This window comes from Cynocephalus volans, chromosome 2 (assembly GCF_027409185.1).
Source record: "Cynocephalus volans isolate mCynVol1 chromosome 2, mCynVol1.pri, whole genome shotgun sequence".
Taxonomy (NCBI): domain Eukaryota; kingdom Metazoa; phylum Chordata; class Mammalia; order Dermoptera; family Cynocephalidae; genus Cynocephalus; species Cynocephalus volans.
Window position 1 is genome coordinate 116,153,994 of NC_084461.1, and position 22,023 is coordinate 116,176,016.

Consider the following 22,023-nt stretch of genomic DNA (forward strand, 5'->3'; position numbering starts at 1 on the left):
CTTCTCTATTTTTATTATCTTTTCTGGGACTCCTATTATTTGATGTTGAATTTCATATACTGTTCCTCTAACTTAGCTTTTCTTCTTTTCACTATTTTTTCTTTTTTCCTTTTTTTTTTTCTGGGAAATCTCAAAATCTCTTCAACTTTATCTTCTAATCCTTCTACTGAGTTTTCCATTCTGCTATTGCACTTAATTGTTCCTGAAATATTCCCTTTTTACAGCATCCTATTTCTATTTAATGGATGAAATATGTACTTCTTATCTCAATGAAGACTCTTTTTTCGATATTTTCCTCTCCTTGTCTCCTTGTATTATTTCTATTTCTGCTTGGGTCCTTTTCTTATTTTTTAAAAAAATTTGCTATAGTTAGAATACATAACATGAAATCTCCCCTCTTAACTTTTAAGTATGCAATATAGTATGGTTAACTATAGGCAATGTCGTGTAGCAAGTCTCTAGAATTTACTCATCTTGCATAACTGAAACTTAATACCCATTGAATAGCAACTCCCAATTTTCCCCTCCTGCCCTGTCAATTACCACTCTACTCTCTGCTTCTATGAGTTTGACTATTTTATTTTATTTATTTTATTTATTGGTGGCTGGCCAGCACAGGGAATGGTAATGTTAGTATTACAAATCTATGCTCTAACCAACTGAGCTAATCGCTAGCCCAAGTTTGACCATTTTAGATACATCATTTAAGTGGAATTATGCAGTATCTGTCTTTCTGTGACTGGCTTATTTAATTTAGCATAATGCCCTCAAGGTTCATCCATGTTATCACAAGTGGCAGGAATTCTTTCTTTTTAAGGCTGAATAATATTCTATTGTATGTATAGATCACATTTTCTTTATCTATTTATCTGTTGTTGAACATTCAGGTTATTTCTACATCTTGGCTACTGTGAATAATGAACAGGAAAGTTCTAAGATCTCTTCATGATCCTGGTTTTAATTATTCTAAATAAATACCCAGAAGAGGGATTGCTGGATCACCTTGTAGTTCTATTTTTAATTTTTAGAGAAACTCCATACTGTTTTCCATAGTTGCTACACCATTTTACATTCCCATCAACAATGTTCAAGGGTTCCAATTTATCCTCATCCTTGCCAACACTTGTTATCTTTTGTTTTTGTTTTTTGATAATAGCCACATTAACAGCTGTGAGGTGGTATCTCTTTGTGGTTTTAATTTGCATGTTCCTGATGATTAGCGATATTAAGCATTTAAAAAATATATACCAGTTGGCCATTTCTATGTCTTCTTTAGAGAAATGTTTATTCAAGTTTCTTGTCTATTTTCAATCAGGTTATTGTTTTCTTTGTTTTGTTTTGTTTTTGCTATTGAGTTGTATAAGTTTCTTATGTATTTAAGTATTAACCCCTCTATCAGATATATAATTTGCAAATATTTTCTTCCATTCCATAGGTTACCTTTTTACTCTATTGATTGTTTCTTTTGCTGTGCGGAAGTTTTTTAGTTTGATATAATCCCACTTGTCTATTTTTGCTTTTGTTGCCTATGCTTTTGGTGCCATGTTCATGAAATCATTGCTAAGCCTAATGTCACAAAACTTTCCCCTTATGTTTACTTGTAGGAGTTTTACATTTCCAGATCTCATGTTTAAGACTTTAATTCATGTTCATTGATTTCTATATGGTGCAAAGGCTCAATTTCATTCTTTTGCATGTGGATATCCAGTTTTCCCAACAGCATTTGTTGAAGAGAGTAACCTTTCCTCATTATGCATCCTTGGCACACTGTCGAAGATCACTAGACCATATACGCATGGATTTTTTTCTGGGCTCTCTATTCTGCTCTATTAGTCTATATGTCTATCTTTATTACAGTACTAGTCTGCTTTAATTACTGCAGCTTTGCAATATATTTTGAAATCATGAAGTGTGACGCTCCTTCTTCATTCTTCTTTCTCAAGATTGTTTTGGCTATTCAGGGTCCTATGTGGTTCCAAATGAATTTTAGAGTTGATTTTCTATTTCTGTAAAAAATGCCACTGGGATTTTTTTTTTTAACTGAAGCCATTGGAATTTTGAAAGGGTTTGCATTGAATCTGTAGATTGCTTTGGGTGTATGGGCGTTTTAACAATACTTAGCTTACAATACATGAACACAGGATGTGTTTCCATTTGTTTATGTCTTTTAAAATTTATTTCATGACTATTTTGTAATTTCCAGAGCAAAAGTCTTTTACCTCCTTAGATTATTCCTATTTTCCTCTTTTTTTTTTTTTTTCTGACTGGTAAGGGGATCACAACCCTCGGCACAGTGTGGTCCGCACCATGCTCAGCCAGTGAGCCCACTGGCCATCCCTATGTAGGACCCGAACCCGCAGCCTCGGCACTACCAGCGCCGCACTCTCCTGAGTGAGCCATGGGGCCAGGCCCTATTTTCCTCTTTTTGATGCTATTGTAAATGGGATTGTTTTCTGAATTTCCTTATTGGATAGTTTGTTGTTAGTGTGTAGAAATGCAACTTATTTTTGTATGTTGATTTTGTAATCTGCAGCTTTACTCAATTCTTTTGTTAGTTCAAATAACAGGGTTGTCTTGTGGAGTCTTTGGGTTTTTTTGTTTTTCTTTTTGGTTCCTTTACATACAAGATCATGGTGTCTACAAAAAGAGATAGTTTTACCTCTTCCTTTTCAATTTGTATGCTTTTTATTTTTTTGTTGCCTAATTGCTCTGGCTAGGATTCCAGTACTATGCTAACAGAAGTGGTGAGAGTGGGCATCCTTGCCTTGTTCCTGATATTTGGAAAAGCTTTTAGATTTTTACTACTGAGTATGATGTTAGCTGTGGGCTTTTTACATATGGCCTTTATTATGCTGAGGTAATTGCCTTTTGTTCCTAGTTTGTTGAGAGAGTTTTATCATAGAAGATGTTGAATTTTGTCAAATCCTTTTCCTGCATCTATTGAGATGATTACATGATTCTCATCCTTCATTCTGTTAATGTAATGTATCACATTATTATTATTATTATTATTATTATTATTGTATATTGAACCATCCTTGCATTCCAGGATAAATGACACTTGGTCATGGTGTATGATCCTTTTAATGTGCTGTTGAATTTGGATTGTTAGTATTTTGTTGAGGATTTTTATATCTATGTTGATCAGGGACATTGGCCTGTAGTTGTCTTTTCTTGTAGTATTTATCTGACTTTGGTATGAGGGTGATGTTGGTCTCATACAATGAGTTAGGAAATGTTCTCTCCTCTTCAATTTTTTTTAGAAGAGTTTAAGAAGGATTGGCATTAATTTCTTTTTTAAATATTTGATATTATTCACCAGTGAAGCCATCTGGTCCTAAACATTTCTTTTTTGGGAGATTTTTGATTACTGGCTAAGTCTCCTTACTAGTTATAGGTCTGCTCAGATTTTGTATTTCTTCATGATTCTGTCTTGGAAGTTTTATGCTTCTAGGAATTTCTTCTAGACTTCTTCTAGATTATCCAATTTGTTGTTGTATAAATGTTCATAGTAGTCTTTTGTGATTATTTTTATTTCTATGGCATCAGTTATAATGTCTCCTCTGTGACTTCTAACTTTATAATATTGTCTTCTTTCTTTTTCTTCTTTATTAGTCTAGTTAAATGTTTGTCAATTTTATCTTTTCAAAAAAACCAACTCCTAGTTTCACTGATTTTTTTCTATTGTTTTCTATTCACTATTTCATTTGTTTCTGCTCTCAACTTCATTATTTCTTTCCTTCTGCTAACTTTGGGCTTAGTTTGAGTTCTAGTTCTTTGAGGTATGTTAGTTTATTTGAGATCTTTCTTCTTTTTTAATGTAATCATTTGTAACTATAAAATTCCCTCAGTGCTTTTGCTGTATCCCACAAGTTTTAGTATGTTTATTTTTGCTTTCATTTGTCTCAAGATATTTTCTGATTTCCCTTTTGATTCTTCTTTGACTTAATGGTTGTTCAAGAGTGTGTTGTTTAATTTCCACACATCTGTGAACTGTCCAGTATTTCTTCTGTTATTGATTTCTGATTTTATTCCATTGTGGTTGGAAAATATATTTGGTATGATTTCAGTCTTCTTAAATTTGTTAAGACTTGTTTTATGACATAACAGGTAATCTACCTTAGAAGATGTTCCCTGTGTGCATGAGAAGAATGTATGTTCTGCTACTGCAGGGTAGAATGCTCTCTATATATATCCATTAGATCCATTTGGTCTATATTGTTGTTCAAATCTGCTGTTTCCTTACAGATTTTCTGTCTGTATGTAATATCCAGTGTTGAAAGTGGCATATTTAAGTCTCCTCCTATTATAGTATTGCTGTCTATTTCTCCCTTCAATTCTGTCACTGTTCATTTTATATATTGAGGTGCACTGATGTTGGGTGCATATATATAATTGTTATATCTTCCTGGCAAATTAACCCTTTTATCATTATATATTGTCCTTCTTTGTCTCTTGTGTCAGTTTTTGATTTAAAGTCTATTTTTTCTGATTTAAATATAGCCACGCCTCTTTTCTTTTGGTTACCATTTGTATGAAATACCTTTTTCCGTCTCCTCACTTTTAGTGTTTATGTGTCCTTAAAATCTAAAGTAAGTCTCTTTTAGACAGCATATACTTGGATCTTGTTCTTTTATTCATTCAGCCACTCTATGTCTTTTGATTGGAGAGTTTAATCCATTTAAAGTAATTATTGATATGTAAGGACTTAAACTATTGTCATTTTCTTCATTGTTTTCTGTCCCTCTAACCTCTCTTGCTGTCTTCCTTTGTGTTTCATTGATTTTTTTTTTTTTGTATTGATATGCTTTGTTTCCTTTTTCTTTTGTGTATCTTCTATAATTATTTTCTTTGTAGTGACCATGGGGCTTACATAAAAACTTGTAAAGTTTTATAAGCTAATAACAACTTAATTTCAATCCCATACAAGAACTACATATTTAATTCTTTCCTCCCACACTTAGTTATTAATATCACAATTTACATATTTCATGTTGTACACCCATTAACATATTTTTATAGTTATAGTTATTTTTAATACTTTTGTCTTTTAACTTTTATACTAGAATTAAAAATGATTTACACATCACTATTACAGACAGTATTACAGTATTCTGTATTTGTCTATGTGTTTACTTCTACCAGTGAGTTTTATACTTCCATGTTGCTGTTTAGTGTCCTTGAGTTTCAGTTTGAAGAATGCCTGTTATGATTTATTCTAAGGCAACTCTAGAGGTGATGAACTTCCTCATCTTTTGTTTGTTTGGGAAAGTCTGCATCTCTCCTTCATTTTTGAAAGATAGTTTTGCTGGGTATAGTATTCTTGGTTCACAATTTTTCTTTTAGCACCTCATACATATATCATCTCACTCCTTTCTGGCCTGCAAGGTTTCTGCTGAGAAACACACTCATCGTTTTATGGTGGTTACCTTATACATGTCAAGTCAATTTTCTCTTGCTGCTTTCTGAATACTCTGTCTATGAGTTTTGACAATTTGATTATAGAGTATCTTGGTGTGGAATTCTTGGGTTCTTCTTATTTGGGTCCACTGGGCTTCCTGGATTTCCAATTCATTCTCCAGATTTGGGGTTTTTTCAGCCATTATTTCTTTAAATAAGCTTTCTGGACCTTTCTTGCTCTCTTCTCCTCTGTGATTCCCATAATGGATAACTTGAACCACCTGATGGTATCCCTCAAATCTCTTAAGCTTTTTTCACTTTTTAAATTCTTTTTTCTTTTTGCTTCTCTGACTGCATAATTTTAAATGATCTGTCTTCCAGTTCTCCGATTCCTTCTTCTTTTTATCTAGTCTGCTGATGAACCTCTCTATTGAATTTTTCAGTTCAGTTTATGGTATTCTCCAGACCCAAGATTTGTTTGGTTCTTTTAACAATTTTCTCTTTGTTGAAATTCTCACTTTGTTCATGCACTGTTCTCCCGAGCTTGTTGGGCATCCTTATGATGATTATTTTGAATTAGCAATCAGATAATTCCTGTATCTCCATTTCATTAGGATTGGTTTCTGGGGCTTTATTTATATTGTTCTTTTGTTAAGACCATGTTTCCTCATTTCTTTATTTTCCTTGACTCTTGGTGTTGGTATCTGTGCATTATTAAAAACAGCCACCTCTCCCAGTCTTATGGCCTTGTACAGGAGCAGACTCTCAGCAATCAGCTCAACCAGAGATTCTGGGGGGCCTCTTAAATCTTCCTGCTAGTCCAAACCACCATTTTTATTCTCAGTGGCCCTGGACATCCATAGAATGTTGGGTTCTGTCAGAATTCCAAGACAGGTGGGACAGAAGCTAGTCCCATGGACAGCCCCAAGAAAAGCTGGAACATTGGATGCACAGTCCAACTCTTTCTCTCCTCAGGGAGAAGCTGGGATCTGTGGGATTTTTTGTTTGTTTGTTTTTGTGTTTGTGTTTTGGGGACTTTTTGCACACTTGCTCTGCACTGAACTAGGAGGAGGAGCTATGGCAAATGCTTGCATGCTAGACCAAATTATCATCTTTGTTCTCAGAAGCTACCAGGTACCTAGAGTATGTTGGGTAATGTCAGCACTGTGAGACAGACAAGACACAAGTCAGTCCCTCAGGCATCCCTCAGAAAATTTAGAACAGTGGACGTATGGTCCAGTCTTTTTTCTCACTCTCCCCCACCAAGGAGAAGTTAGGAGCAGCGTGTTTCCTCCCAATTGTATTGCACTGTTCCAGGAGTAGGGATTATGGTAAAAGGATGTCTCAAGTTTTCCCACCAGCTTCAATGTGGTTGACCTCGTGCTTGCCTAGGGTGGAGGAGCCCCTCAACTAGTTTCTGGATTTCTCACAAAGGAAATTGGTCCATGCATTGCTGTAGAATTGATATGTCCATAGGGAGAAGGAGGCTCCAGGACTTTGACATCTTGTTGAAGTCACTCCCACATTTCATTTTGTTATGATCTGCATTTTTTTAATGTAGGCTTTCCTCAGAAGTCTGGTGATCCTTGGCTCTATGCTCATGTTCAAAAGGGGGCCCTATAAAGGCTAAGTGAAATTCCTATAGCCTAGGTAGGGCTTGTCACATAGTTGGCTTCACTGTAAGGTGTTCTGACTGGTCACTTTCATTGAAGGACTCCTGATGTCAATATCTTTAGATATTTTCTTTTAGGCTACTTAGATTCCTAAGGATCTTCCATTCTCATGGCTAGAAGATGCAAGTTTGGATGCCAGTATTCTGCAAGCTGAGCAGAGAAATGAGCTGTTGGGTTGGGGTGTGGATAGGCATTGGGTTAGTAGATCTCACAATTTAGGATGTACGCTTTCATATTAAATGAAAATCCCTCTCCTCGGCATTCAGTACAGTATCTGCAGCAGTCAGCTTTTATGTATAAAAAACAAACCCAAAATCTCAGTGGCATAAAATGAAAAGCATTTATCTCTTGTTTGCATGTCTACTGGTTGGTTCATGAGGCTCTGTTTCAAATTACAGGTCTACAGATCATCTGGAGCAGCTTTCTGCAGTCTGAAGGTTGCCTGGAGCTACTCTGCTCTGTACCTCTCATTCTGGGGTCCCACAGGAGAGGAAGAAACTAATTAGGATATATCTTCTCATAATGATGGCAAAAGTGCAAGAGGACAAGCCCAAACTTTTAAGCACATTTCAAAGCTTTTCTTAAGTTTTGTTCACTGATATCCTATAGCCCAAAGCAAGTAACATGACCAACCCCAAAACGAAACAGTGAAAAAGTACACTCCCACTATGAGGCTATACAAAGGGTATGAGTAATTGGGACCAACATTTCAAAACACCACTGTATACCTGTTATTAACAGTACCTAATGTCTTCTAGTCCACACTTCCTCTGTTCCAAAACATCTCAAAGAATAAATCTCTAGACTCCCTTTGAGTGGGAAAGGAGCAATCATTACATCTGCCATTGCAGAAAGTTGTGGAGGAAGGCATGTGCTCCATCTGTCATCATTAACCGAAGGCTCTATTTGTATGTATAATCAATGTAAATAACAATTTGTAGAGAAAATTCAAGCAGGGACTGAGCCTAGTTAATGTTTAAGTTATTTGCAAAAAAGTAACAGAAGTATGGGAAATAAAAGATAGCTTATAGTTTAAGAGAACAAATGTACATTTATTATGTGCAAAATTGATTAATAATTGGATATGTAATACATATAAATGATAAACTCAATTTCTTTTTTTTTTTTGTCTTTTTTCATGACCGGCACTCAGCCAGTGAGTGCACCGGCCATTCCTATATAGGATCCGAACCCGCGGTGGGAGCGTCGCCGCGCACCCAGTGCCGCACTATAACGAGTGCGCCACGGGCTCGGCCCATAAACTAAATTTCTTCATCCTTCCCTGATCAGAAAGCTTTTTCTCTGAGTGGGTGAGCATGGAACACAATGGGTAGGGGTCAGGGGAGGGAGATGTTGGTGAAGAAGAGAAGTATGCCTTCTCAAAAGGAACATTTATTCATTGGAGGATTTGTGGATAAAGGAACAGCTTTTATAGTGGAGAAACTTAAGGTTGAAATTATTCTCTCACCTAAATAATCCAATCCTCTGAAGAGTTCAGGTGATGGGAAGCTACTCTCTTCAAAACTCTTGTATTCTGTAGACAAGTCTGTGATTGAACAGCTTAAAAGAGAACTGGAAATATCATGCTGCAAACTTCGTCCTGCAGAATAAAAAAACAAAAAGGGTAAAATGTCTTAATAGAAACAGACTTGATACTACCCAAAATGATCTATAGATTCAATGCAATCTCTATCAAAATACCAATGAAATTCTTCACAGAAATAGAAAAAAGAATCCTAAACTTCACAGAGAACCGTAACACTCCTAATAGCCAAAGCAATCCTAAACAAAAAGAACAAAGCTGAAGCATCACACTACTTTACTTCAAAATATACTACAAAGCTACAGTAACCAAAGCAGCACAGTACTGGCATAAAAGGAGACATATAGATCAGTGGAACAGAACGGAAAACCCAGAAATAAATACATATATCTATAGCCAACTGATATTCAACAAAGGTGCCAAAAACATATATTGTGCAAAGGATAGTCTCTTCAATAAATGCTGCCAAGAAAACTAGATATCCACATGCAGAAGAATGAAACTAGACCTCTATCTCTCACCATATACAAAAATACACTCAGAATGGATTAAAGACTTACATGTAAGACCTGAAACTATAAAACTACTGGGCAAAGGTTTTTTGAATAAGACCTCGAAAGCACAGGCAACAAAAGCAAAAACAGACAAATGGGATTATAACAAACTAAAAAGCTTCTGCACAGCAAAGGAAACCATAGAGTGAAGAGACAACCTGCAGAATGGGAGAAAATATTTGCAAACTATCCATCTGACAAGGTATCAATAGCTAAAATATATAAGAAACTCAACTCAGGCAGCAGGAAAAAAATCCAATTTTAAAATGGACAAATGACCCGAATAGACACTTCTCAAAAGGCTAACAGCCACGTGAAAAAATGCTCAATGTCAGTAATCACCAGGAAAATGCAAATCAAAACCACAATGAGATATCATCTCACTCCAGTTAGAATAGCTATTATCAAACAAACAAACAAACAAAAAAAAAACCAAACAAAAAATAACAAATGCTGGCAAGAATGCGGAAAAAGAACTCTTTTTTTTTCCTTTATTAATTTTATTTAAAATTTTTTTTATTGAAACATATTGATTATACATATTTCTGGAGTACAGTTATATTTTAATACATGTATACAATGTGTGATGATCAAATGAGAGTAATTATTATATTCATCATTACACAACTTAATCATTTCTTTGTGATGAGGACATTCAATCTCTCTTCTAGCCATCTGATACCATGCAGTAAATTATTGTTAATTATAAATGCCTAGCTCAACTGTACACCAATAGAACTTATTCTTCATATCTACCTGTTTTGTATCCATTAACCAATCTCTCACTATCTTCCCTCTCTTCCACTTTACTGTCTCTAGTAACCACAGTTTTGCTCTCCCGCTTTGAAAGCTCAACTTATTATTACTGCTGTTTATTTGTTTATTTTTAGCTCCCACTTATGCATGAGAACATGCAGTATGTCTCTTTTTGTGCCTGGCTTATTTCACATAATATAATTTTCTCCAAGCTCATCCATGCTACTGTGAATGGCAGAATTTCATCTTTTTTATGGCTGAATAGTATTCCATTGTGCATTAATACCACAATTTCTTTATCCAATCATCTGCCAACGGACATTTAGGTTGGTTCCAACTCTTGGCTATTATAAATAGAGCTGTGATAAACATGGGAGTGGAGGTATCCCTTCGACATGATGATTTCCATTCCTTTGGGTATATTCCCAGTAGTGGGATTGCTGGATCATATGGCAGTTCTGTCTGTAGTTGTTTGAGAAACATCCATACTGTTTTCCATAATGGCTGACTAATCTACAATCCCACCAACACTGTATAAAGTTTCCAAGAAAGGACAATTCTTACTTTATCGACATCAAAATAGAATTATTTCCTAAGATTCAAAGCAAAACGGCCTACAATATTATGCTTTTTTAGTTGTCTGTGGAAGCAATTTTATATTCTTGGTATACAACTAAGCATGTATTTTCTACAAATTTGAATTCTTAAGATTTTAAGTCTTATGATTACTAATTTGAATCCTCAAGATTTCAAGTAAGAGTGATTCTAGTCATTTCATCTAAAAAACAAGGAGCCTAAACACAGTCTAGGAAAGGAACTGAACAGAGAGCTAAGAAATAAACTCACAAATATGTAAGCAACTGATTTTTGATGAAGCTGTGAAGGCCATTCAGTGGAGAAGGGATAGTCTTTTAAACAAATTGTGCTGGAACAACTGGATATTCACAGGCAAGAGCAAAACAGAACAAAGTATGTGCACACATACCTTCCATCATATCAAAAATTAAATCTTAATGGATCACAGACCTAAATGTACATCCTAATGGTATAAAACTTTTAGAAAAAAACACAGGGGAAAATTTTTGTGACACTGAGGTAGGCAAAGATTTCTTTGATATAACATGAAAAGGATAACTCATAAGACAATAGCAATGATAAACTAGAATTTCTCAAAATTAAAACTTACTTTCCAAAGGGATTTTTTAAATGAAAAGATAAGCTACAGAAAGGGAGAAAACATTTGCAAATGGACTGGAATCCAGAATATAAGGAACTCTGAAAACTCAATAATAAGAAAACAAACATCTCAATAAGAAAATGGGCAAAATATTTGAAAAGAGAATCCCTGAGACTCAGAGGTTTTAAAGTCATGCCTAGAAGAGTGAACTAGAATGAAGAACTGTCCAATAAATGATGCGGATAGAACGTAGTACTAAAATTTGAGGAGAATCAGAAGGTTTAATAAGAAAAGGGAAAACATAGTCTGGTATATTTAGACAGCATTTATTAAACACTTCCAACATGACAAGACAGAGATCAACACTGATAGAAACTGGTGAGGTGGGGGTAAGGGATCAAAGGGAGGCTTGCTCTGAAAATCTATTATCCCCTGCCCTGGAGCTGACTTATGTCTTATCTGCTCATTCTTTACCTACCTGAGACAACTAACTATTTGTCCTTCCTCCCCTGACCTCATAATAACTTTTTCTCCTATTCCAACCCCCTTGCTAAAGTTGAGAATTGTTTCCTATTTGGCCACCTCCTCCAGCCACCACTGCAACACTTAAATTGATTGACCCAATCTACCATCCTTCTTCACCTCCTCAGCTGTCAGAGGTAGGTTATCCCTCTGAGCACCATTTGCTTCCCCTTCTCCAACTGCTCTAAAGTGTTCTGTCCCTTTCCTTGCAAACTTTTAATCTTCTCACTGTCTTTATCTTTCCCACCCACATGTTATATCTGTCTTCCTTTCCATTTCTCAAAATTTCATGAATATCACTCACAACAAAGCTATCCCTTCCACCAAGCCCCAGAACTCAAGCCAGGCTCAGAAATAAGAACAGCCCCGTACTCATCACCTGGATAGTTAGATACATAAAAGAATAAATGAATGTTTATGCTGTATCAGTGTGAGGTGTGTTCTTGGTGTCACAGTTAGAAATGCGTGTAAATGTCTTTAAAAATTACATTTTCATAAAATTATACTATACATCTTTAAAAAGCCAAATAATTCTACAAGGCTTATAACAAAAACTGCAATCTGTCTCATATGACTTCATCATAATTCCCTACACTCTAAAGACAATTACTTTCAACTATTAACTCTTTCTTTTGATAGTCATCTCCTTCATATTTCTAAATTAAAAGTATTCAACATTTATATTATTAGACAATTCAAATATATTCATAACTGAGCCATGTATAAGTTTTTGTTTTTCCTTTGAGTTATTCACTACCTAATTTTTAAATTATTTATTTTATTTATTAAAACATAATTGATTGTAAATATCTGTGGAGTACAGCATTGAATATCAATACTTGTGTGCAATATGTGATGCTCAAATCAGGATAATTAGTATGTTCAACATTACAAAATGTAATCACTTTTTGTGGCCCTTTACCAATTTCTTGCTAACACTCTCACCTCTGGTGACCTCAGTTCTGTCTCTCCTTTTGAAAGTTCAACAAATTACTGATTGTTGTATCTTTCTTTTTTGTTTATTTTTTTTAGCTCCCATTTATGAGTAAGGACATGCTATTACCTAATTTTAAAATTAGTTTTCTAGGTACATATCACTATTTCATCCCAACTACACACAAAAAATGTAAATTTCCTCTCCATACTTTCAAAAACACCAGGTTATCTATCTGTTAAGTTGTTTTCCCTCCCTTCCTCCTTCCCTCTCCCTCTTTCTCTCTCTCTCCTCTCCTCCTCTTCCTCCTCCTCCTTTTTCAAGAAGTATTGTTATTGTAGATCTCGATCCACTTGCTCAAATTTGGATTAGTTGTCTTTAAATAATTCGTTTTTTTGGGGACTTCCTTTTATCACTATCCTGAGAAATTCTTTCTTGTATTTCCTGTATTACAGCTTTGATTCCTAGATCTAGTGATTTCTTCATCATTGATTTACTCCCTAGTTTTTTTTTGAGCGTCTCCTTCATTTCCTGGCAAAATGTGCATGGAAGACCTGTTTAAAAATTTCTTTATACTGTCTTCATACTTGAGTGATAGTTTGCCTGGGTACAGAATTCTAGGTTAGTATATTCAAGAGACTAATTTCATTTTTGATGTGTGACAGCGTTCAAACCTCAGTGTTCCCTCTTCCCAATCTGCCTCCCATCTGGGCAAGCTGACAAGAAAGCTCCATATTTTGGCAATGGCAGCAAGTTCAAACCACACACACAGGAAATCTCATCCTGGTCCTGCCCTAGAACCACCAAAAAACCCCAGACCAGTCTCCTTTCCCTGCTCTCTCAAGTTATTTTCAGTCCTGCTTGAGAGCTGCCTTTCTCTTCAGAAAGACTCATTATATGAGCAACAATCCTTTCCATACCCTCCTTGGTGTGTGAATGATGTCATAATCTTAAAATCCAAATCAAATTTTGGGTGGGGATCCAAGCCTTCCTCTGAAAAATCAATTCTCTTCAGAATTTTAAATGCATTTTTCCATCATCTTCTAGCTTTTGGAGTTGCTCTTCAGAAGTCCAACACCATTCATATCCTTGATTGTTTATTTACAACTAATTATTTTTTTCTCTGGAAGACTGAAGGATTTCTCTTTTTATCCTAAGGATTTTTAAATTATATATCTTAGTGTGGGCCTATAATTTATTGTGATGGGCACAATTGGTTTGCACTGTCTGAACTTGGCTCTCCATATCTCTATTCATACTGCTCAGAATCTGAAAGCCTCTTTCAATACGTTTACTCATGACCATTTTTAATTCCAGAAAAAATTCTAAAAATCTTATGTGTTGAATAATTTCCTTTCTATTTATTCTTTAATGTCTGAAACTACTGTTTTTCAAATGTTAGAATTCTTCTAATTGTTTTTCTTTTTAAAATGACAGCTTTATTGAGATAAAATTCACATTCAGCAATTGCCATGGCTGCCGCAAAAGCAGCTCGTCTCTTTAGCAGCAGTCACAGCCACTCTGCAGATGGCACACCAGACTCAACTGCACTGACACAAAGAGAGGTACCAGTGGAGACCAAAAAAAGAAAAAAAAAAGAAATGAACAGGTCCTCTCTCTCCATAAAGCATACTCCAGAGTAATGGAAGAAGCATCTGCTTTATGATAATAGGGGAGGACTTGATCACAATATTGGACAGATCATGTAGGCAACAAACTACCAAAGGAACAGTTAATCTATCAAATTGAGAGAACAAATCTATGGTTATTAGAGGGGGGATGGGGAAGGGGAGAGATTGGATAAGGGGCTTAAAGAACACGTATGATTTGAAATAATGAATATGCCAATAAAAAAATAATATAAGTACAATATTTTATTATGGGAAAAAGTCTTCCAAGTTTCAAACATGAATTAGCAAATGAACTCTTAGAATACAAGCAGTTTGTAAGTTGGAGACAGTCTATTTTCTATTTCCTTATACCTTTCACATGACAATTTGATAAATCTAGTAACAAAAGACATTTCTCATATATTTAAACTACAATTTTAGCAGATACTGCTTATTATGGTTAAATGGTTTATTTTCTCTAAATACAGTATAAGACCCATTCAACAGGCATTTGAAACTGTATTATGCCCCAAGCATGAGAGAGGAAGATAAAAGTGCTAATTCTCAATGGCTTTAGAGCCAAGAGGAAAAGACAGACAAATTACATTGCTGTTTTGAGTCCCATGACAGTACTATACAGAGTGCCACAGACCTATCAGGCTAAACAACTCATCTAGAAAGAGAGGAGAGACCTCAATAGAAATGGCTCCTGAATTTATTTTTGAAAAACAAGTAGAAGATAGCCAGGCACAGAAGGGAGAGGAAGGAAGGAAAAGCATTTCTTGAGCACCTCTTATGTTCTTTTGCACTATATTCTAGGAAATATTTCTCTAGTCTATTTTCTAGCTCACTAATTTGATTTTCAGCTGAATTCATTCCAATATTTAACTTGTTTATTGAGTTTTTAACTGATGATATTTTTAGTTTCCAGGGACTATAATTATTTTTTATAGCAACCTGTTATATTATGGATTCAGTGGCCTCCTGTCTCTAAAAAGATATTTAACATTTTCTACCATTTCTTCAGATATTAGTTCTTCTATCTGTTGCATTTGTTGCCTCTTTTCCATGGCACTGGTTTTCTTCAAAGGTTTGGCTGTTCCTGGTTGCCTCATTTGTATCAGTATTCAAGAATCTCCGTTTGCATGGTAGTGTATAAATTCTAGAACAGTAGCCTGCCTCTGAAGATTTTGGAAAAGTGATGAGATATTCTGGGAACTTAAGTTCCAGGTAGGGATATCCTCCTGTATTTTCTGAGTATTGTAAGTTACATGGGAGCACTGTCCTAACTGTCTGGCCAGTGTCCACACTGGAAGTCTCCTGTATCAGAATTCCTGCTTCAGAGAGCCATACTGTATCTTTCTCCTGGAGTTAACAAGCATAAGAACTGTCTACTTCTTTTACTTTTTTCTGCCTCTGCTATCCCTATGGCAACTAGAAGTTTCTTCAGACTCTCCTCTGCTACTCAATCCTGTCCCAACATTGACCCTTAGAAGACAACCACTAATAGTTCACTTTGCTTGGGAATAGTTCTCAGAGTTTTATCCTGGCAGCAGGCGCTGGTAGTTGCCAGTGTTTTCAATATAAGAAGGGGATGAGGAGAAAGAGACCTGGTATTTTACTGTAGTTTTTTGCACTTATTGACTAAGAATTTGGAGTATCCCTAGAGCTACTCTTACATCTGCAGTGGTTTTCCTTTGCTCTTGATATATTTATCAATTTAATCTCATCTGCTTTTAAGAATTCCTCTGCATTTCTGGTGTGCTGATAGCATGCTTTGTTTTCAAAAATCAATCATACCAATATGAGAGTACTTCAAAAAGTATGTGGAGAAATTGAATCAAAAGATAATATGAATCTTTCCATGAACTTCTTGAAGATCTCTCGTATGTAGATGGCTCACAAATTTCAATCTCCAGCCCTCCATATCAATTGCCTATTTGACCTTGTTACTTAGTCATCTTAAAGGCACTCATACTTAATATATTAAAAACTGAATTCATGGTCTTTCCCTCAAATCAGATTTTTTTTCAGTGTATGGCACAATTTTGTATCCAGTTATGCAAGCCAGAAACAGGAGTCATCTTTGACACCTCCATCTCCTTCACTCTTTACTTGCCCAGTCTTGTCAATTACACTCCCTAAACTAGCCATCAGATCTGCCCACTTCTTTCCAGTATCACCACACTAACACAAGGTGCTATTATTTCTCCCCTAAACTACTTCAATAGCCTCCTAACTGGTCTACTTGCATCCATTCCTGCTTCTTTCTGGTCCTTTTGCCAAACTGCAACTAAAGTGATCATATAATTTCCCATTTAAAAGGTTTCAGTGGCTTCCTGATGCTCCAAAGATAACATCAATATCTTTGACATAGACTATAAGGCTATGCAAGGCCTCTAACTGGCTGTCCAATCTTGTCTTATAATCACATTTCCTCCTACTCCCTATATTCAGTCATACTGGCCTTTTCTTTCAGGTTACTGAACACATAAGTGCTCAGTCCCATTTTTGTGTCTTTGTATATGCTGTTCCCTCTGCCTGGATTTCTCTTTACTCATCTCTTTACTAGTTAATTTCTACTCTCCTTCAGATTTCAAGTCAATTGCCATTTTCTCATGGAAGCCTTCCCTAATCTCTCTAACTAACCTCAATTAATTACACTCAAATCAATCTCTCTTTTGTAGCACTCATCACAATTGTAAATTCACATTTACTGGCATGTGTTTGAAGGCTTTGAGGATGATGTCTCAAGGACAGTCAGAAGAATTCACCTTGGACAAGGGGAAAGACGCCTCTTCCACTGAGATGAGAAGATGAGAGATACAGATAGATGCTTACATTTGGAAGAAAGACAGAAAGCCAAGGGAATTCACATCTGACAGTCTTACCTGATACTGGTTCACTATTTGATGAACTACTGTCAACCTGGAGTTCATCGGTCACTGACTCCTATGTGGAATAAGAATTAAAGATAAAACACAAACTATGAGATTGAATTTTTAATATTATAATAGTACATCAAATTGATTTTGGGTTATTTTGAAAATGAAAAACTAACGTCAATTCTGCATATCAGTTTCATACATACAATAGATTCTTTCAGCTTATTAATCAGAGATGTAATCTGACATTTAATATTAAATTCAAAAATAAGTATTAAAATATTATGGACATATCTAGTGAATTGACAATTTACTAGTCAACTAACTATTGTGGGATAAATCAGCAAATAGAAGATAAAAGTGAACATTTTTCTGATCCCCTAAGGAGGAAGGGCTTTTTTCTCTAAAGGTAAAGGCAAATAAATAAATCAAAAGAAAAGATTAATAGATAAGTCTAAAATACTAGAAAAAAATCAAAGGCAAATGAATACAGAAATATTTGTTATAAATATTTGTTATATAATGTGTGTAAAAGTATAACTATCTTTAATATATAATGAAAAGACATTTCACACAAAAAAGGAAATACAAATGGCCAATAGCTTGAGAAAAAAAGTATCAACTTCACTAGCATTCAAAAAAATGGAAAGTAAAACAACATGCTACTTTTCTTCTTTCATAAATTAAGTATCAGGTAAGATAGTGCCAATTTTCCCACATGAATCAAAAAGTTTAAATGTGATACAACTCTTGAATTACAGTAAAGTATTTATCTTAGGGTAACAAATCGATGTATACACAAATACATACAAAATGTCTATAGCAGGATGTCTACCAATATCTACAACAGCAAAACCACAAAAACAATCTCAATCTCCCAACCACAGGAAAATAGTTACACAAATTACAGTGTATCTATCTACAAGATAAAACACTATGAAGATACTAAAAATCATATTTTTTAAGACTTTTATTTTAGGAGAATAATCAATAATATAGCAATTTGAAAATTTTTAAAAAGCACAGAAAAAGGGAAAAGAAAAAATATACAAAAATTTGAAATTAAAAAATTTTTTTTGCATAGTAGAAGTCATCTACAAAGAACACTTTACCCTATTAAAATCTGGGGGTAAAAGCGTTTTTAAAAATCCCTTGTGTTGGAACCGTCCTTTCCCAAAAACATGTTATAGAGGAATATGTAAGCTAAGAATCTGGGACTTGACTACCAAGTTTAATATAGATTTAATACAAGTTTAATGTCAGATGAGTATCAAGCAACTTTTAAAATCTAAATTTTTCCTAAATTACTGCTGTACAGCTTTAAAATATTATACAGAATCTATATTAAATATAGTACATGAAGAAGTTATATAATATCCTAATGAATGAACGTTAGAATGCTCTGTAATGTACTGAAGCCTTAGTACTGAATCATGTTTCTAGTTGCTAATGGAAAGTCAAATAGAAAATGTGAAAATGGCTTTCAAATGTTAAAGTGCTACCAATGTAAGGGAATTATTGAGTAACATTTTGTATCTGTCACGCAGAAAATTAGCCGGGAAGTACGTTTCTCCGATACTCGTCAAGAGAGAGGGGGGAGGGAAAAGGCTATGAATCTACCTGAACCAGGAATTCAAGGCCTTGTCCAAAGGCACATCGGTGTTACTGGGGGTATAGCTCAGGGGTAGAGCATTTGACTGCAAAGGCACATCGGTGTTTATAAAAATACAAGAAAACAATGTAGTTTCTGTTGAACAAAGACCATTTTAGTCTCTCATTCGGAAGTATATCAGGTACTGCTGACCTGTACACTAAATGTATCCAAGGACTACAGAAGAATCATACATACACTCAGTGGAGCAATCTTCCCATCCTCGGTCTCTTCAGTGCTATTTTCTTGCAGGCTTTTCTCTCCTGTAACTCTTAACTGAGTGCTAACAAACAGACACAATCAGTTTGTACCATTCGTACTTGACCCTCCACGTCTCTGTTCATACTGCTCATAATCTGAACATATGTCTTTAAGTACATCTTTAGGAAGAAGTAAGGACCAGAACGAATGAATTGCACCAACACGCAAATAACGCTACGAATGTTTTCCTGGAGGTTTTATCTCACTTGCTTTTAGGTAACTTAGCAAGCTTTCCTTTCCTTTTTTTTTTTTTCTTAAACAAATCTTTATGAAGTCAAATTTCTGGGTCTATGTTCTAAGAAGAGTGAAATCAGAGTATTCTACTTATTTTCTTCATTGACTCTTAGAATAAGAGGCCACTAACAGGATATTAGGATTGAAGTTTTCTAAGGAAGCCAGATGTCATGGGGCTGTTACTTGCGGCTACGCACCTAGGCGGGCCAGAACCGCTACCTCCCCGCCTGCTCCGCTCCACTTTCTCTGCGATCTTCGGCAAACCGTGTGCTTTGCCTTTTCCCTTTAGGCCTGAGAGAGAACAGCACGTTTCAGGGCAACAGCCCTGGAAACCTGCTCAGCAACCTCAGGGGTCCCTGGGCCCGAAGCCCAGCTGCCCCCGCCTGCCCTCCCCGGGTCCCGCCCCTCAGGGCAGCTCAGTGGGCTTACAGTGTGCTAGCCTTGGACCAGAACCTGGCGGGGCCTTCCCCTTCGTGGAGGGGAGTAGGTCCGGCGCCGGGGTTAGGTTGAGCCTCTGGCCTGCCCGCTTCCTGCGGGTATAGCCCCGTGGCGACCACATTACCACACCCCTAGGCCTTGGGAGCATCTGGGCCCTCGAAGGCCTGTAGAGTCGCCTTCCTGAGGAACGGAACTACAGTCGGAGGGAGTGGGCGTACAGGCGCGGCCTGAGGAGCAGCCTGAACACGAACAAGGTGAGAGAAGACAAATGCTGTCGGACTGCGGGGACGGGGCCTGCTCCCGCCCTTTTATGCGAGCCAGGCCGTGCGCGGCGGCTTCTGGGAAGACGGAGGAACGCGGAGCGGCCCCGCCCTCCTGTAGGCGCCGCGCTGGGGCGCGAGACTGCCGGCCGGTGGTGCGAACTGTCTCACCACCTGCTGACCGAAGCCTACTGGAAAAAGCCTTTTCCCAGTCCGGGAGGTCACTCCTTTACTTTTCATTTCCTCATTAGTCAGATAGGCCCAACACTGCTACCGATGACTCCCCTTGCTCTCCTTATCAGCACTACGTAAGGCCTTAGTAACTGAGTTTCAGGTCTCTCAGCACAGGGAGTGTAGCGACGGGTCAACCTCACTCAATGAGGAGGGTCAAGAGGGACAAATGTACATTAGGCGACAAGGAGTGTCTACCTGAGGAATCAACTTCAGCCCCTGGGGCCGCCAATTTACTGAGAGGCTATGGGACCTGAGAATTTAACCAAGCCTTCAAAGATCCTGGGCTCTAAGAGGCTTGTTCTCAAAGACAAGCAGAGTCCCTTAGCCTGTGGCAGGAGCCACCTCCTGAACATTTGGGCATCCTTGTGGTCAAGGTGGAGGATTCCACAGGGGCTCCATCCTAGTGCCCCAGGGCTCGACTCTTCTTCTCTGCCAACCAGAGACATAGGAATGACCTCACTTTCTCTCCATACACCCAGGTTGAACCATCTGGCTACATCTGATTAACATATTATGGATATAACAATAACCATCTTCTTATTCTAAAAAATGGCAACATTTCACAGCATTAAAAAAATGCAGCTTGTAGAGATGAAATTATGAAAAGCTGAAAGATTTTTCTATGATATCCCAATATTGTGTGTGTGCATATAAGCACATATACACAATATACTCATAATAAAGTCACTCTGAGTTTTTTACTTAAAATCTCATAGAAACATGACAATCAATTTAATATATAATTAATCATCAAAACCTAACTTTGTAAATAACAGAGGGTAGACATTTTTACCTGGTTAGGGTGCTTAGAGTCACTGAATCAATATTTACTGAGCACCTTACTCTGTGTTAAGCACTGTGGTAGTTCCTGAGTATACAGAGGTGAATCAGAAATGGTCCTTCAGTCAAGGTTCTCACAGGTTTGCTGCAGTATAAAGTGATTATCATATTTCGACATCCTTTTTTTAGTCACATCCATAAAAGTTTACAAGCCAGGTCTTGAGGCTTCATTCTTTCCCTTTGGAGTATGTTGTGAAATAACTTGGAAATCTTAAACTACCTTTGGGAGGTCTAAGCCCTGGGATGCCTTAGGCCTAGAAATGAGAGAAACTGAAAAAAGATAACAGGTTAAACCAAAAGCTGATTTGACCTTTGGTGGACCTATTCTCTAGAACTCTGTCTCACTATACTGAATAACATTCATTGAAGTGCCATTAAGTAAAGATTTATGGGAGTGAATTCATAGGGCTTCAAAACTCAAAATAAACTTTGCAGTGATTTTTTTAGACAAAAGGATCCTTAGAGATAATCTAGTTTCCCTCTCATTTTGCAGCTGAGGAAACCACAGCCTTGGGAAGCTCATTAAGACAGATGGTTGACATAGGTGGCATGGCTGTCCTGGCATTTGGCTAGTGTGCATGTCATGCTCCCATTCCTCTTAACACATGGCTGGAAAAGAGATAGGTAGAACAAGGAGAGGAGCTTGAAGCCCTTGGTAGCAAGGTGAGGGGTAGGGACTAGAGAAAGGCTTGGTCTGTTTAAAATTTCACTAACAGACTATAAAAGGGGAAGGAAATGTGTCCCCTACAAAAGGATGAGGTAGGGAAGAGACATCTCAAACTTGATTATCTCCCTATCTCCCCCTACTCCATCCCCCAATACACAAATGCCTGTACAAGTATTTAGTCATGAGTATTAAATTGAACTTCTTCCATTTCCCCATTGTATCGCTCTCACATCTAGATCCAGAATTCTACTATCAGTGTTCCACTTCAACACATGGTAGGTTTGAGTAGGTTTGGGACAGTCATGGAGATACTAACTTCCACGAGAAAACAAATTCCAAATTTCGAAGAGATTTCTGAGGAAAGCTTTTTGGAAAACAGCCAGT

General features: G+C 36.6%; 1 protein-coding gene across 1 annotated transcript in view; it reads right to left on the reverse strand.

Annotated features, from left to right (window-relative positions):
* MEIKIN (meiotic kinetochore factor) overlaps positions 1-19,759 on the reverse strand; it is an 80,556-nt gene extending 60,797 nt beyond the window's left edge. Inside the window, exons 1-5 of the mRNA XM_063087629.1 lie at positions 19,654-19,759; positions 19,398-19,491; positions 18,904-18,988; positions 17,061-17,121; positions 8,542-8,673 (exon numbers count right to left, since the gene is read on the reverse strand). Coding sequence (XP_062943699.1) covers positions 8,542-8,673; positions 17,061-17,121; positions 18,904-18,988; positions 19,398-19,491; positions 19,654-19,759 — 478 coding nt within the window. The remainder of the gene's footprint in view (positions 1-8,541; positions 8,674-17,060; positions 17,122-18,903; positions 18,989-19,397; positions 19,492-19,653) is intronic.
* Positions 19,760-22,023: the final 2,264 nt, after the last annotated feature.